The sequence below is a fragment of the Carassius gibelio genome, chromosome A20 (assembly GCF_023724105.1).
Source record: "Carassius gibelio isolate Cgi1373 ecotype wild population from Czech Republic chromosome A20, carGib1.2-hapl.c, whole genome shotgun sequence".
In the NCBI taxonomy this organism is placed as follows: Eukaryota; Metazoa; Chordata; class Actinopteri; order Cypriniformes; family Cyprinidae; genus Carassius; species Carassius gibelio.
Window position 1 is genome coordinate 12,901,467 of NC_068390.1, and position 15,466 is coordinate 12,916,932.

The window sequence follows — 15,466 nt, forward strand, 5'->3', positions numbered from 1 at the left end:
ATATATATATATATATATATATATATACATACAGTACAGACCAAAAGTTTGAAAACATTACTATTTTTAATGTTTTTGAAATTAGTTTCTTCTTTCAAAAACATCAAGCCTGCATTTATTTGATCAAAAATACAGAAAAAAATGTAATATTGTGATATATTATTACAATTTAAAATAAGTATTTTTAAAAAATGATTATACTTTAAATTATCATTTATTTCTGTGATGCAAAGCTGAATTTTTAGAATCATTATCACATGATCCTTTAGAAATCATTCTAATATGATGATTCATTATCAAAGTTGGAAACAGTTCTCCTGCTTAATATTTTTTCAGAACATGTGATACTAAAAAGTAAAAAAAAAAAAGAAGCTATGTTTTCAAAATAGAAATATTTTGTAATAACAATATACACTACTGGTCAGTAATTTGGGGTCAGTAATTTTTTTGTTCTTTTTTTTTTTATAAAAATCAATACTTTTATTCAGCAAGGATGTTTTAAATTAATAAAAAGTGATATGGAAAAGTTTCACAGTTTTCAAAAATACACAAAGCAGCACAACTGTTTCCAACAATGATAATAAAGAAGCATATCACACTGATTTCTGAGGGATCATGTGACACAGAAGACTGGCTGATGACTAATGGGTGATAAAATAGCATTTTTGCGTCACATAAATAAATTGCATTTTAAAGTATATTAAAATATAAAACCATTATTTTAAACTGTAATAATATTTCACAATATTACTGATCCCAAAAGTTTAATTGTTAAAAACATTTTATGAATCATTGCACAAGACAGACGACTAGTTAGTCTGGGCGGGTGCCGTGCTGTTGCACTGATTCCATTCAGCTTTACAATGAGCGATATACAATGTTTTAAATGTTAAAAACATTTGATGACAGAGGACCAGTGGAAAGAGCATCCAACAAGACATGAATAAGAGAGGAAAATAAGCAGTTTCTTGGGCATGTTTATGCCTTGAATCAGTTTACTGTAACTCAGTTTAATTTTGTATTGCCCTCACTTTAATTCAGTTCCATTACAGTCAGCTCCCGGTTTCTTTCCTCTCCCTATTTTCCCTCCCTTCCTCTCCTCCTCAATCTCGCTGCATGTCTCCATCAGAGTGCAGAGTGTGATGTTTTCAGAGATATAGCAGCTCCCCGCACAGCCTGGGGCCATACAAACAGCCTGCCACAGCCTCACAGGGGCCTTGCATCAAAGTATAGTAACCAGGATGAGCACAGTTCCAGAGTATTCCCAGTGGGAGATGCTGATTTGATGCCTTTCTCTCTCTCTCTTCAGTGCAGAGGTGGAGCATGTACAGTACACACCTCAAGCCCATTCAAACCGAGAGGGCACGTGTCTCCTGAGAGTTGAAGTAAATTACATATCACAGTTATTTCAGGTTAAAGAAAGTATTTATAAGGTATGGTAGAACTAGAAGCCATCCATTTATGTGTCTAAATTTGATAGGCCCTATCAGGTACAAACTTTTACATCATTTACTTTAAACTAGAGATTTTATATCTATTTTTTAATTAAATATAAAATATTGGATTTAATTGAATATATTGCAGGATGCCCCTGCCTCTGGTTTAGTGTGTGCACAATGTCGTCCTTCCTGTCAAGGAGGAAAACATCACGCTAGCTACGTGTAAATGTTATAAGGATGTGAATGCCCCAGTAAAAAAGGCATTGTGAAATAGAACAGCAGTTTTTGCTGATCTTGAGGGAATTTTTAATTCTCAACTAGGACGAGGTGCCCCACTGTCAACCCGACTGCACCATCTGTCGAATCTGTATCGCAAACATTCAACAGCCCAAATCTCAAGCTCAAAGCTTTTCCCCAAAGGTTCTTGTGTTCCCAAAGGAGGCTTCTCATTAGTCTATTCATAGTGTAGGATTAACAGACTGTGTCCTCCTCTTTTGGGAGACGCACAGTCAGGTCTGAGTGCCTCGGTGTCTGTCTCTGATGCCATGATTGGCACCTCCACGTGAGTCACGTTGAGCAGAGGCCTGCGCTAGTGATGAGGGGATTCCCCAACACAGCTTTTACAGGACAGGTCAGTCTTCTTGGATTGGAATATTTACTTTCATTTACTGTTCATGCTCTGTCTTCAGCCAAAGAGGTTGTAATTGTGTGCAGTTATAGGATTCCCAAAAGATATGTCAGGAGGAGACCTCCCAGATGTTCAACTAACATAACTGTCATTAATGGTGGGGACTTCGTCACAGCTGATTTTGTTGCCATTGTTTTATGAAATAGCTTGCAGCAAGGGAATTATCTAATACTGTGCTTTTCCATCTGCAATATCAGTTTAAATTGAATTGAAATTTGAATTGAAAATCTCAACACTGGACAGACAACTATTATATAGTACTTCTGATCCATTCATATATTCACTGGCCTGCAATATCCCAGATCAGATTGCAGTAGATGTGGAAATAAAGTTACAACATATTTTCCTAAAATCGTGAAAAAAAAAAAATGACAAAAATGCACAACAACATTAACAAATCTTTAACTAAATGTAAATGTAAACAGAAGATGTAAAAATAAAATCTAATTTAAAATAGAAATACAAATTACAATAATATATCAATAATATGCTGAATAATTTTCTATGCTTAATTTCTATTTTAATATTTTATTTCACAGCTTAATAATTATCACAGTGCACCTGAATAATAAAAATAATATAACTGTAGTATATATTATACACACACATACTGTACTTTACAACACTTCACATGTTCATCATAGATCAGTTGTCTTCGAGACATTGTATGTACAAATTGAATTTGTAATGCATTTTTGAATAAATTCATCAGTATACAGTATCTTCATGTCACTGACCCTGTTGTCAAATGAAATTATCTGCGTGCTAGAACTGGTCGACGAGAAGTAATGAAAAAACAATGCTAGCAATGAGAAAATTCATCTGTCTGGTGTTGGATATCTCTCTCTTGCTGTCCGTTGCTCTTGTTTCTGCTTTGCTCCTCTGCTGTACTGCTGTGTCTCAGTGGAGCTGAGCGAGAGTGACCTCGCAATCGACTGCTAATACAACTGTCATCGCCTCACAGCACACGCTAGAAACAAGCAGGGAGGGGGAGAGTGAAGACACGGGATGAGAGTTAGTACGTGTTAGAGTCTGCATGCTCGTTTCACAGGAAAAGAAAGAGGAGGTGGAGGAAGCGGAGGAGGTGTCATAGCAGCAAGTATTAAGGTTAAGTAAATAGTCTCTTGACAGTAACCTTCGCACTAATGGATGACTTTCAGTCGGAATTGTGTGAGAAGTGAAGCACAGCTGAGATTTTCTGAAGATAATTACATAAATCTGTTATCATGCACTCACTCACATGCCTTCTGAAACCTGCACAGTGCTTTTTAGTATTACCTATATACTTTTATAGTTACATTTAAATTTTGACGTTTTAGTAATTTTGCTTTTGCTATTTAGTTTAAATTTCACTTTAAAAAAACTTTTTTTAATTCTATTTAATTCTTTTTTTTTTCTTTTTATTACATTTCATCCAGTATTTACATTTTAATCATTTTCATTTATAATAACAACACTGAACCTATATCATTTTCTTTCTTCAATGGAACAAAAAGAAAATATTTCTGAATGTGAATAGTGACTGTCAGCTGTCAATCAAATGAAAAACTCCTTAATTTTTAAGTCTGTTCCTCCTAAAGTCTAAGAATACATTTTTATTTGATTGATTTATTTGTACATCTTTAAAACTTGACAGCCCACCCATTTTAATTTTAATGAAAAAGAAGCTCAGACATTCTGCTAAACATCTAATTTTCTATTCCACAGAGGGAAAAGGTCATACACATTTTGAAAAACATAAGAGTGGGTAAATGATGACAGACCTGTCTTTTATTTACACTTTTTTTTGTTTTTTTTGCGTAAACTATACTGACTATAAAATATTGCAATACGGATTTAGGTGTGCAACACACATTGGTGTGTGAGGACTTCCCCCGACAGCCTTGGCTGCTGCATCATGTCAACATCTGGGAATGTGTGTAAGATTACATTCAACAACAACAACAACAACAAAAGAGAGAACGCTTCAAGTCTACCCACGCATGCACAGAGTGGAAGAAAGAAAAACAGAGCTCAAAAGAGATGCACTAGGAAAAAAAAACAGTGTGATCCACTGAGATCTGGGTAAGAAAAGTGGACGCTTCTGGCAAATTAATACACATTAATACACATGAGTGGAGAGCAGTGAGTATGGTTGTAGGGCATTACATCCAAGCACTATCAGCTTGAATGGTCACTGCAATGCTCTCCATTAAAACTAGGTCAGTTTTAGCAGGGGGGCATTGCTTCTGAGGAGAACCGTCCAAATTTAATGTGCTATCAAAAAAGGGTTAGACCTCCCCATTGCAGTGGGAAGGAGAGCATTTCAAACATGAGTCTCTTGATTCAGTAGCTTTCATTGAGATGAGGCCACGCAGAAGTCAAAGCTCTTAAAGTTGCAATATAATAGAGACAGCAACGGTTCTTTTCTTCTGTATTGTGGAAACAGATTATCAAAAAAAGATAAATTATAGGGTAGGAATTAGTTCTGTCCATCAGTTTTTGAATGGAGCCCGGCATATGCCACCATAAAGAAGTCTGTTGTTTCACTGGAAGATGCAGTTATGACGATTTTATTGAAAATTATACTAAAAAATCAAAAACATGCATTTAGATAATCAAGCCAAGCTTCAAATGCTTTAAAGCATGCCTTTTATGTTCAAAAGACTAAATTATTCTGCAAACAGGCACAAGAACAAGTAAAATTTTACACTTTTTACACTTATGTAATATTTTTTTAGTCCACTCATAATTTTAGTCAAACATTTTCAACAGTATCTTACTGTGTTTTGTCACACTAGACTTTGATAGGTTGAATAGACACTGTAACGACATATGATATAATGTCACTATCTGTAACGTCTATTTAATAAACATACTTCTGCATATAATATATACATAATGTAAAAATATGCAATCTACTACACTTTACTGTAATGCTGCAATCCTGCAGACTTAAAGTTTGTGTTCTTTTAATTCCGTTCACAACATTCTAAAATGGATTCGGCTTGAACTTAAACACAGCAAACCTCACTTGAGCTTGAGTTTCTGGCCTCCTGCATTCACATACACATGAATGGAACAATATATTCCTATCAGTATGTGTCATGCATAAACAAAACATGTCACGTGAGAATAAAAAATATAGTGATCACTATTGCCTGTGCATTCAATGGACGAGCAGATGCATGCAAGCCTCACATCACCAAGTACAATGCCAAATGTTGTATGGAGTGGTGTAAAACTCGCTGCCACTGGACTCTAGAGCAGTGGAAACCTGTTCTGTGGTCTGGCGTATCACGCTTCTCTGTTTGCTAGTCTGATGGGAAAGCATGGGTTTGGTGGATGTCAGGAGAACATTACCTGCCTGACTGTATTGTGTCAACTGTAAAGTTTGGTGGAGGAGGGGTAATGGTACAGGTCTGTTTTTATAAGTCATTAAACTACTGTAATAAACACTTATTCTACAGTGATTGAAAAAAATGAAAAATCATGTCTGCATGGAGATTCTGAGTGAGATTAAATTTTACATGATACATGCAAACACAACCAGTCCAGCCCTGCGGTCAAAGGTGACTGATCTGGATCAAGGTATCTCCACGCTCTCCATAGAAGGTATCAAATTCAGACGTAGAGAGAAAACTGTAACAAATTACAGTAATAAAGCTGCTCTTTTTATCCTGACAGGCTGCTGCAAACTCCTTATCATCTGAATTATAATCAGAGACTCATGACTGTATAAATAGCACACTTTCATCATGGCTAAATAAATCAGCACTTAACACATTTGACAAACAGTCACTCGTCTCAGTCAGGTCACAAAGAGAATGAGGTTTTTTCATTGTTCTTTGCATAATGAAGGAATACCAGCAATCATAGATGTGATTCTCTGAATAACAGGATTGATATTAAAATATTCAACAATGTTTTTCCACCAGATGCTTGTATAGAACATTTAAAACTGCTCACTCTCAGCCATCTATAAGATTTAATTCTCTGTTGTAAGCTGCTCACAGTTCAAATCTTGCTTTGCATGTTCTTATTTTAACAATCTTGTTTGATTTATGTTTATATGCTGAGGACAGAGATGGAGGACTGCAAGGATGTCTAAACTGTCCATATAGTACAAATAGTTCAGTAAGTGGAGGAAGAGTTTATTTGAAGAAACAGAATTAATTTTTGCTATTGGAACTTCAAGGGTTTATACCTGGATTGTGGATTCCCAAAACCTGGTACAGTGAACAAACCTATGTCGACATACCCGTACATATACACATGTGTGTGTGAGGGGCAGCTGTGGGTCATCATGTGATGGCTAATGGTTAATGGCAGACTGGTGGGTGCACAAGCTGATGGTTGTCTCTCGCTCTCTCAGGCCTCAAGGGACTCATCTGTCTGTCATCACATACACACTGAGTGATAAGATAAGAGATAGATGCTACCAACGACTGTCAGTTAAAAAGAGAAACAAAAACTTTAAGCCTTTTAGTAACAAACTATTATATTTGAAAGTTGTATATATATATATATATATAGAGAGAGAGAGAGAGAGAGAGAGAGAGAGAGAGAAGAAGAAGAAGCCGCCGCCCCTCGTGCCCCAGACCGAAGAGCCGCCGGACTCCGCCCCTTACCTGGACCCATCCTCCATGAACACTGCCCGACCCACATGAACCTCGCAGCATGACGAGGACACCAGATCCCCTGTTTATTTTGGACACTCTTCCCCTTTGGCCACGTTTATCCCGTTTTACTTTATTTTCTATTAATAAAAGCCTCTCCAAGGCCTGACGCCACGCCCACTATGTCTGTCGTTGGCTCCTCCCATGACAATAGATACCAGCCTTAAACCAGCCAAGAGGAGCAGTACATTTACATGTATATTTAAACACATGTAAACTCAGCTGGTGTGATCAAACACATTCAGATTATTCAGCACTCTGTGGTCCAATCTGTAAATACACTCACAAATTAGTCATTACAATTTACTGCCAAGATGATAGAAGCACACATAAAATACCCAGTATGGTCTTCACACCAACACGCCAACAAGCAAAAAAACACACCAGTTAGTCATAACATTACATTGTGCATTTGGCTTTTGTCAGCTGGACTGATTCCAGCATGACTGCATCATGTCAATCTCTCCACCCCAATGTACTCAACACACAAGCTGTGTTAATTTATCACACTCACTGATTTAACTACAGTAATATGATACGATCGTATATTCTGGCGAGCCGGCATTGAAACACTTTATGTGTGTAAAAGAATTCATAGAGTGTGGCTGGCCTTTGAGGAGGCCCAGACTCTCGCTGAGAGCGTTCTACAATGCTTGCAAGGTCGCTGTGAATAACAGCCGAGTAGTGTTTACTGTAAGCACATCTGAGGACATACAGCAGTGTAACGCATTGATTAGCCCACTCACTGCTGGATCTTCAGTACTCGCTTAAACGGGAAGGCTGTTGTATAAAGCTCTTGAAGAGGCAGTTGAACAATAAAGTGGCACCTTAAAAAGCTACTTAAAAAGACTAGACACCAAGCACATAGCATTTGGTTCACGCTTAAGTATATTCTTTTCAAGTGTATTATTTCTGTAAATTGTCCTCTTTTTATATGCTAAAATGTATGTCTGTTTCATTAAGGGATCACACGACTTCAGTAATTAAATTATTTTAAATATGCTTATTTTTATTATGATATCAGGGCAGTGGTAACACCATGGCATTTTTGAGTTTATGGACCTCAAAAAGTATTCAAATTCATTTTAATTAAGAAACAAAAACCTTGGTCGTTGCAGAAAAGTTGTATTCAAATATTAATGAATTGCATTTTAAGTGTATTTTTTCATCATTTAAAAAGCAGACACAAAAAATGGTGTCATGTTTTTGACCCTTGTGTTTTAATGAATAGCTTACTGTTGAGTGTATACAGTGAAATTAGTTATTTACTGCGTGGTATTCCCTCAGGACTGTGGTGAGACACAAGTACATACACAAGTTGTCTGCACTATTTAAACCCAATTTAAACAGCCATTCCAAGCACTCAGTCTCAAACAAACACTATATATAACTCTCTCAGATAGTCACTATATATAGTAGCTGACTATATATCCTACCTGAGCCCTTGTGAGAGGTGTGACACTGAGAGGGCAAACAGGAGAGAATGGGGACAGTGAGCGTCCTAGAGGTGATGAAGTGTGGAGGGAGGGCTGCTCTAAACGTCACACATACGGGGGAAAAGTCTCCAATAATGGGAAGGCCAACAGATGCTCCAGTTTCCATGACAGAAATGGAGGTCAAGTGGAAATTTATATAAAAGGGAAAACAGGCAGCGAGGGAGAGAAGAGGAAAGTGCATATTATGACTTTAACTAGTGGATGGGGAGGACAGAGCAGCAAAGCAATGATTTTACACAGACAGCACAGAAAAGGAATGAGGCAAAGGAAGCATTTTGGAAGGAGTGGATTAGAGTGTTTCCCAGGCTTTTTTGTCTTAGATGTTTCTACAGCACCATCAGTAAGGCTCAAGTAGCTCGTCATTAACACCAAACCAGAAGTATGTTCTCTCATATGCTCAAAATCATTCTGCATTCATTTTATTAAAGTGTCCATCATTACAGAGACTACAAAAAAAGCAGCAAAAACTAAACAAAACCTATATACACTGTTTAAATGTTCTGGGTCAGTAAGATTTTATCTTTTTTTTTTTTTTATTAAAGATGTTTCTTTATTCTCACCAAGTCTGCATTTATTTGATCAAAAATGAAATTATATTGTGCAATATTATTACAATTTCAAAATAACTGTTTTCTATTTGAATATATTTTCAAATGTAATGTATTCCAGTGATGGTACATCTAAATTGTTCAGCTGCCATTACTCCAGTATCCACTCTACAGTCTCACATGAAGCAGATTTGCTGCTTAAAAAAACATTTCTTATTAACATCAGTGTTGAAAACAGTTGTGCTGCTTAATATTTTTTGGAAATTGAGATTTTACTATTTAAAAAGTAGTAATACATGACATATCAGACATGCTGGGAGTAAGAATCCTGAGCTATACTCGTTTTCACCAAGTTGCCCTAACTAGGCAGCAATTGTTGTGCCAAGAGCTAAACAAAGCACACAAGCAGTGCCCTTGGCTGGTTAATTGATCATTATTTCCCATTTATCTCTCAAGACGCTTGCACTGACTGACTTTCAAGTCAAGACGATTGGGAAAGGCTCGAGGTTTTGGCAGCTGAGCTGCCGCATCAGATACTGAAGCCAACAAAGACATCATCATCAGGATCTCATGCCAAGCATAAATAAATAGACATCCGACTGAGAAATGTCTCACGCACTTTCTTAAAATGCACAAGTTCTAAAGTCTTTGGCAGAAAGATTTGTCCAGTAGTCAGGAGCTGCTGCAAAGACAGATGTGTGTAATTCCACTTTATAGATTTTTTGTTTTCACATAGAAATGAGTTGCTTGCTAATGTTTGGTGTGACCTAAGAACATTATCTGTTCAGTTTGAGAGATAAAGCCAGTGTGGGTTCTGGCTAGAAAGCAATAACAACTGACAGATGCAACAATATAAGTATTAAAATATGAAAACGCACACAGGTACAATGGTACTTCGTTGTACAAAACGTAGTTCAAGATTGACAGACATAACAAAAGCCTGAAGGATCTTCTTATTTGATTTCGATGTCATCTAATTATGAGCACCTTATTCACCCCGTCTTAAAAGGAACAAAAAAAAGACTTCTTTGATGCTGACTTCTAACCCATTTCCACCAGCACTTTAAAAGCTGCTCTATTTTTAAGATGATACACTGCTCAGCATTCTACCTCAAAACTGCCGTTGCATTATATTTGGGTTTTGCATTTATTGCACAATGAAGCAGTAACTGTTTTGTGTTGCGAGGAGTGCTTGAGTCACATCTTTAAAGAGCCAACATATACTTAAAAAGTCAGAATACAGTAAAAGTCTTCCATCAGGGTAACTGTATACATATAGATAAACATTACCTTTTAAACTTTAGCTGTAAACAAGTGTCTATACTTTCAGCACTGAATTTAATGAAGAAGAAAACAATGTAGCCTATTAGACCTACAAGTACCTATGATAAACAAAAAAGTACACTTTAACCGCAATGAAGACATTTAAGTAGTGATAGCACTTCAAAAGTGAGCTGCTGCACACAGTTCTGTGTTTTTTTTTTTTTAACTTCATGAAGATGACACTTGCTCCACCGGCTCCACACTTTAAAATCTCAGCAAAGTCAGTCACTCAGGTATAGTCTACTGTTTGTTTTATATATATATATATATATATGTATACACACACACACACACACTTATAATTTTACTGTCGATGCAGAGTATTATTTAACTTGTCCAAAATGAGCGTTTAACTAGGCTTTTAAGAAAGATTTTACTAGATTTATCTTAGTAAAACTGTCTTGTCGTGACTATATGAAAGATGAAAAGGACTTTTTGTACACACACGAGAGAGAGAGAGAGAGAGAGAGCGCGCTCGCGTGAGATGCTGAAGCACCTTTAAAGCGATGACATCATGACAATTGAGAGCCAGTGATGACAGAGAGTCTTATCTTTAAGCAATAATCGCATCGTATAAAGAGAAGAAAGCACGAACACAAGCAAACATGAATAATGAATGGCATCGAAATCAAACTAAATCGTCCGGCTAGACTGAACGCATCCACACAAACATGACACGGCCACTGCGCCTGTCTGCTGCAGGAAAAAAAACTGTCGCATCATATCTAGTGGATCAGACGTTCAGTACAACATGTCACGGGCGGTATTCCACGCACGCGCAAGAACTATTCCTCACTTGAGAGCACACACTGTACTGACTGGCGTTATAACGCATTGCACCTATGATGATGAATCCTTACTAAAACGCGAAGGATCAAAGAGCACAGATTGTGTCGATGATATCGAGCGTAGGAAGGAGGGATGTCATTATGAGGGACGCACGGGGACCCTGAGAAACCCGACGCCCGTCTCGCCAGCAGTCTCTGAGAGTTGAGCAGCCAAGGGAGGGTGAATGAATCCTCAGATGCACTGTGAGACTCACCTCAGTTACGCACTGTGTACTTCCAGCGCCCTGCTGCGCATACTGATGCCACAGATTTCACGAGAGCACGATGTTCATTCAGAGAAAAGCACATGCTTAGAGTTATCCTCGCATCACTTGTGTTCTGGTCTGCACGGGTCATACCAGGTGACGGGCTATACTGTAAGAGAAACTAACGGAACGCTTACCTCCACACTTGTCCCATCTGGAGGATGTGTATGAGCGTCTGCCAGACCCACACTGATGCGCGGCAGCATCTGGCCCTGCCGTACACCCCTGCGCTCGTGCCCGCCGTGGCTCTCCGGCTGCGGCTGAGACCCTCCACGGAGGCCAGACCGCCCCCCGTGTAATCCTGCACGAACCACCTGAAGCTCAAGATCTGGACCAGCACCGACGGCACCAGCACGAAGAACAGTGTGAGTCCGAACCAGAGGTAGTCCTGCTTGACATAGTAGTCGAGCGCGAGCCATAAGTCAGTGCCCACGTCCCAGAAGAAGACGAGGAGCGCGAGGACGATCCACAGGCAGTCCAACCACAGGCGCTCCTCGTGAGGTGGCCGCCTGACGTCTCTCCCCTTGCCCAGGAGGTAACGCAGACAGGCGCTCCGGCAGCCCCAGTAGCACGACGAGGTGTTGCAGCAGTGGCAGATGTGGAAGGAGCTGCCCTGCCGTGGGTCGTCCTCGCAGCTCCCCACCGTCTCGTCCAGGTTGTGCAGCTGGGCGAAACCGGTGACGACCCCCCGACCGTCGGATTTCGCTGCCATCTTGCTCTCCAAAGCGCACACCTCCGGTTTCCGTGGCTCGTGACGTCACTTCCCCGACACCTGTTTCTCCAGAGTACCCCTAATGTGGTAGCCATGGAGTTGTGGGGTGATGGTGACGCCAGAGAGGCAGTGCATCCTCCCGCGGCGCTCCGGACGGTAAAGGCAGCGCTGTTCTAGTCCTCGAGCCGGCACAAGTCAGAGACGAACTCCTGGAAGCGGGTTCTTGTCACCTGCGCATTGTGTTTGCAAGCGTCCCCGCACAGGGAGCGAGCGCGGGACTGTTCCCTGAGACACCCGACGCCGCTGACTGGATGTCTCGACTGAACGGAGCACAAACACAGACGCGGATCCTTACTCATCTAGGATGCCACCTAGTGCTCGATTGGACACCTCGGGACTGGGGGATGCTGAGTGATGTAATGCTGTAGTGAGCACGCCGCTCGTGAAAATTGGCCCCTCATCATCAGGTGGAAGAACACTTTTGCCTACACACACATGCATAATGCCTTTCACGTTCTCCTCCTCTCTTCTGTACCATCATGACACCAAGATGATCAAGATTTCAGTAGAATGTAATAAACACAAGTAAATGAAGGGTAAACAAGATGTGCACACAAATCCACTCTCAAAATGAATTTAATTCAGGGCAAATAGACGGAAGCGCAGGGCGCATCGTGCATGTTTGCGGTCAGGCATAGACCTACACATCTGTGCCGTCCTGTTTGTGACAAACAACTCTCTTCTGTGAAAACTAGAAAAGCTCAACCCATTTGTAAACGTAACAGCCTCTCCCTGGATTAAAGTAGCAATAAAGGTGGAGTACATCTGTAAAATGAAGCGCGAAAAATATTGTTGTGACAAGAAAACTGTCCATTTGCTGTCCGTGAAGAGCACGGTCGAGACTATTTGTACCCACCCGTCTCTTCCTTTCTCCTTTGAAAGTGTGTTGTAAAGTGGTGGAGTGATTGATCTGTTTGTTTACCTGTCTGTCATTTCCGTTATTCTGATCATCTGATGTTTAAAATATATCTATATCGCATCTTGTGGAAGTCAGCATTCAGATATTTCTAATTAAAGACAGTTGTCTTGGGCAGCACTCATTTTCTCATGTTCTAAATATTATTATTTTTTAAATTTAAATATTAAAATAAATTGTATTTTGCATCTAGGTTGAAGCTGGTTTCAGCATGAATTTTGGACAATTCTGAAGAAAGGAATTTCATTATTAAAAAAAAAAAAAAAAAAAAAAAGATCTTGATTGCAACTTTCTTGGTCTCCCATCTGGGTCAAACTGTACCCAACAGCCCACATCACATTGGTTACATACCATTTATTAGACTGCTAAATTCAGCCTTTATTCTTTGAAAACCCATGGCATCAGCAGCCGATCTGCACTCTGAGCTATTTCTCAAAGCCTTGATTCAGGTTTCCTCTAGGTGTCAATCAAACTAAAGAACAAGTGATCGAGAAAGAAAACGTTGGTCCTTGCCAAAAGCATTGCTGTTATCATAAGAAAAAAAGTTACCACATACCACTTGAGTTCTGATTACAAACGGAAGTGTGTTTTGTCTGCAGCAAAACAGTTCCCAGTGCAGTACTGCCATCCATTGCCACCGCTATAGGACTCCGTCTCACCCTCCCACAAGCCATTGTAAATCCTCAACACCTGTGGAAGTGCCAGGGACACATTAAGACGGTGCCACTGTTAGATTAATAAGATGATCTCACACTACAGTCCCACTGGTTGCCAATAGGCTTAGATTGTAACTTAAGGCACAGGCATGGCGGCATTACAGTAATCATTATTTTTTATTGCAACAGTCTATTGTTTATTCATGAAAAGATGTGTGAGAGAACAACATTTCTCTGCCAACCTTTCCCATTTGGTATCAATTGCAACGGCCATTTGATGTGAATTACATGAAAGTAAGATGTTCAGAGAAAGTGTGCACTGCTGCCTCATCTTGAATTCAGAAATGGTTCCTACATAAGGAAATGTTTGGAAATCATTCATAAATGCAGTGACTCTGAATTTGCACAGTGCTGCGGGTCTGGTGTGAAGTTCTTCAAATTAGCGTGCACTGTCAGTGTCTCTTCTGGGGTTCAGAGCTGAGGAAACTTGATTGTTTGATGAGCGGAACAAACTAGCACTTCTGAGCTAATATTATAAAAAGCTACTATCAAAGTGGCTTGAAGCAAAGAGAAATGGTCTGAGATACAGTGTCGTGCGTGGTGTTGCCTTTAATTGGTGTCATGCACAATGGTAACAAACAGACAATTATTCCATACAATGCCATATGAAAAAAAAGAACAAACTAACAACAACAACAACAAAAAACATGTCTTTTTGGATCATTAAAAAAAAATGTGCATGCAGGTTAAGGATTGATATGAAAAACATCCCATATCATCAGGATTATTAGAGACTTCTTAAATAAAATGCTATTTTATTTTATTTTATTTTAAAGGAATTGAAAATTTGCTCAGGTAATCAAAGCTGTAGATCAGTTTGTTTGCTTCATGACAACAGATTTGGAGAAATGTATAATTATATCACTTGTTCACCAGTGGATCCTCTGCAGTGAATGGGTGCCGTCAGAATGTGAGTCCAAACTGCTGATAAAAACATCACAATAATCCACAAGTTATCAACACATCTCCAGTCCATCGATTAACATCTTGTGAAGTGAAAAACTGAAGCTTTGTAATTGTAAGAAACAAATCCATCATTTCATAATCCATATAACACTTCATAGTCCATCCCTTTTCACTTCACAAATCATTAATTGATTAATTGAGTCATGTGGACTGCTTGTGGGTTATTGTGTTATTTTTATCATCTGTTTGAACTCTCATTCTGACGGCACCCATTCACTGCAGAGGATCTATTGATGAGCAAATGATATACAGGTGCTTGTCAAAAAATTAGAATGTCCAGGAAAAGTTCATATATTTCAGTAATTCAACTCAAATTGTGAAACTCATGTATTAAATACTACATGTACTAAATTTCTACAAATCTGTTCTGATGAAGAAACAAACGTCTAAATCTTAGATGGCCTGAGCGAGAGTATATTTTTGAGTGATCTATTGCTTTAAGTCCTTTATCGTCTTAATTGGTGTCACACTGTGATAATAACAAAGAAACACTTAATATGCTATATCATCTGCCAATTGACAAAAGCAGATCTTCACAGATTTTAAAACCAGTGCTCTGCTATGTAGCTTTGTTCATGACTGATATACTATAACATGAGATAAAAATGTACAGTATGCTTATGAGTGCCTGGCTCAACAGATGATGATTATTATTATTATTATTTTTTTGCATACATTTTTAATGAGAGCAAATGGAGCAGCATATTTTTTGAGGGAGTGTGGGGTTTATGGCACACATGTAACTCAAGCTAAATAATGGAGTGACTGTAATCTCTCACGGTGCTCAAGAGACGCCAGACACTCATCTTCCTCCTCAACAGGACGCCACTCTTCTCCTAACAGGATTCTGC

The 15,466-nt window shown here is 38.9% G+C and overlaps 1 protein-coding gene across 1 annotated transcript in view; it reads right to left on the reverse strand.

The window, feature by feature from the left end:
- The window catches only part of LOC127939040 (XK-related protein 6-like), a 47,196-nt gene extending 34,930 nt beyond the window's left edge, over positions 1–12,266 (reverse strand). The window contains exon 1 of the mRNA XM_052536030.1: positions 11,383–12,266. Within this exon, the coding sequence (XP_052391990.1) occupies positions 11,383–11,957 (575 nt within the window). The 5' untranslated portion in view covers positions 11,958–12,266. The remainder of the gene's footprint in view (positions 1–11,382) is intronic.
- Between the last annotated feature and the right edge of the window lie 3,200 nt (positions 12,267–15,466).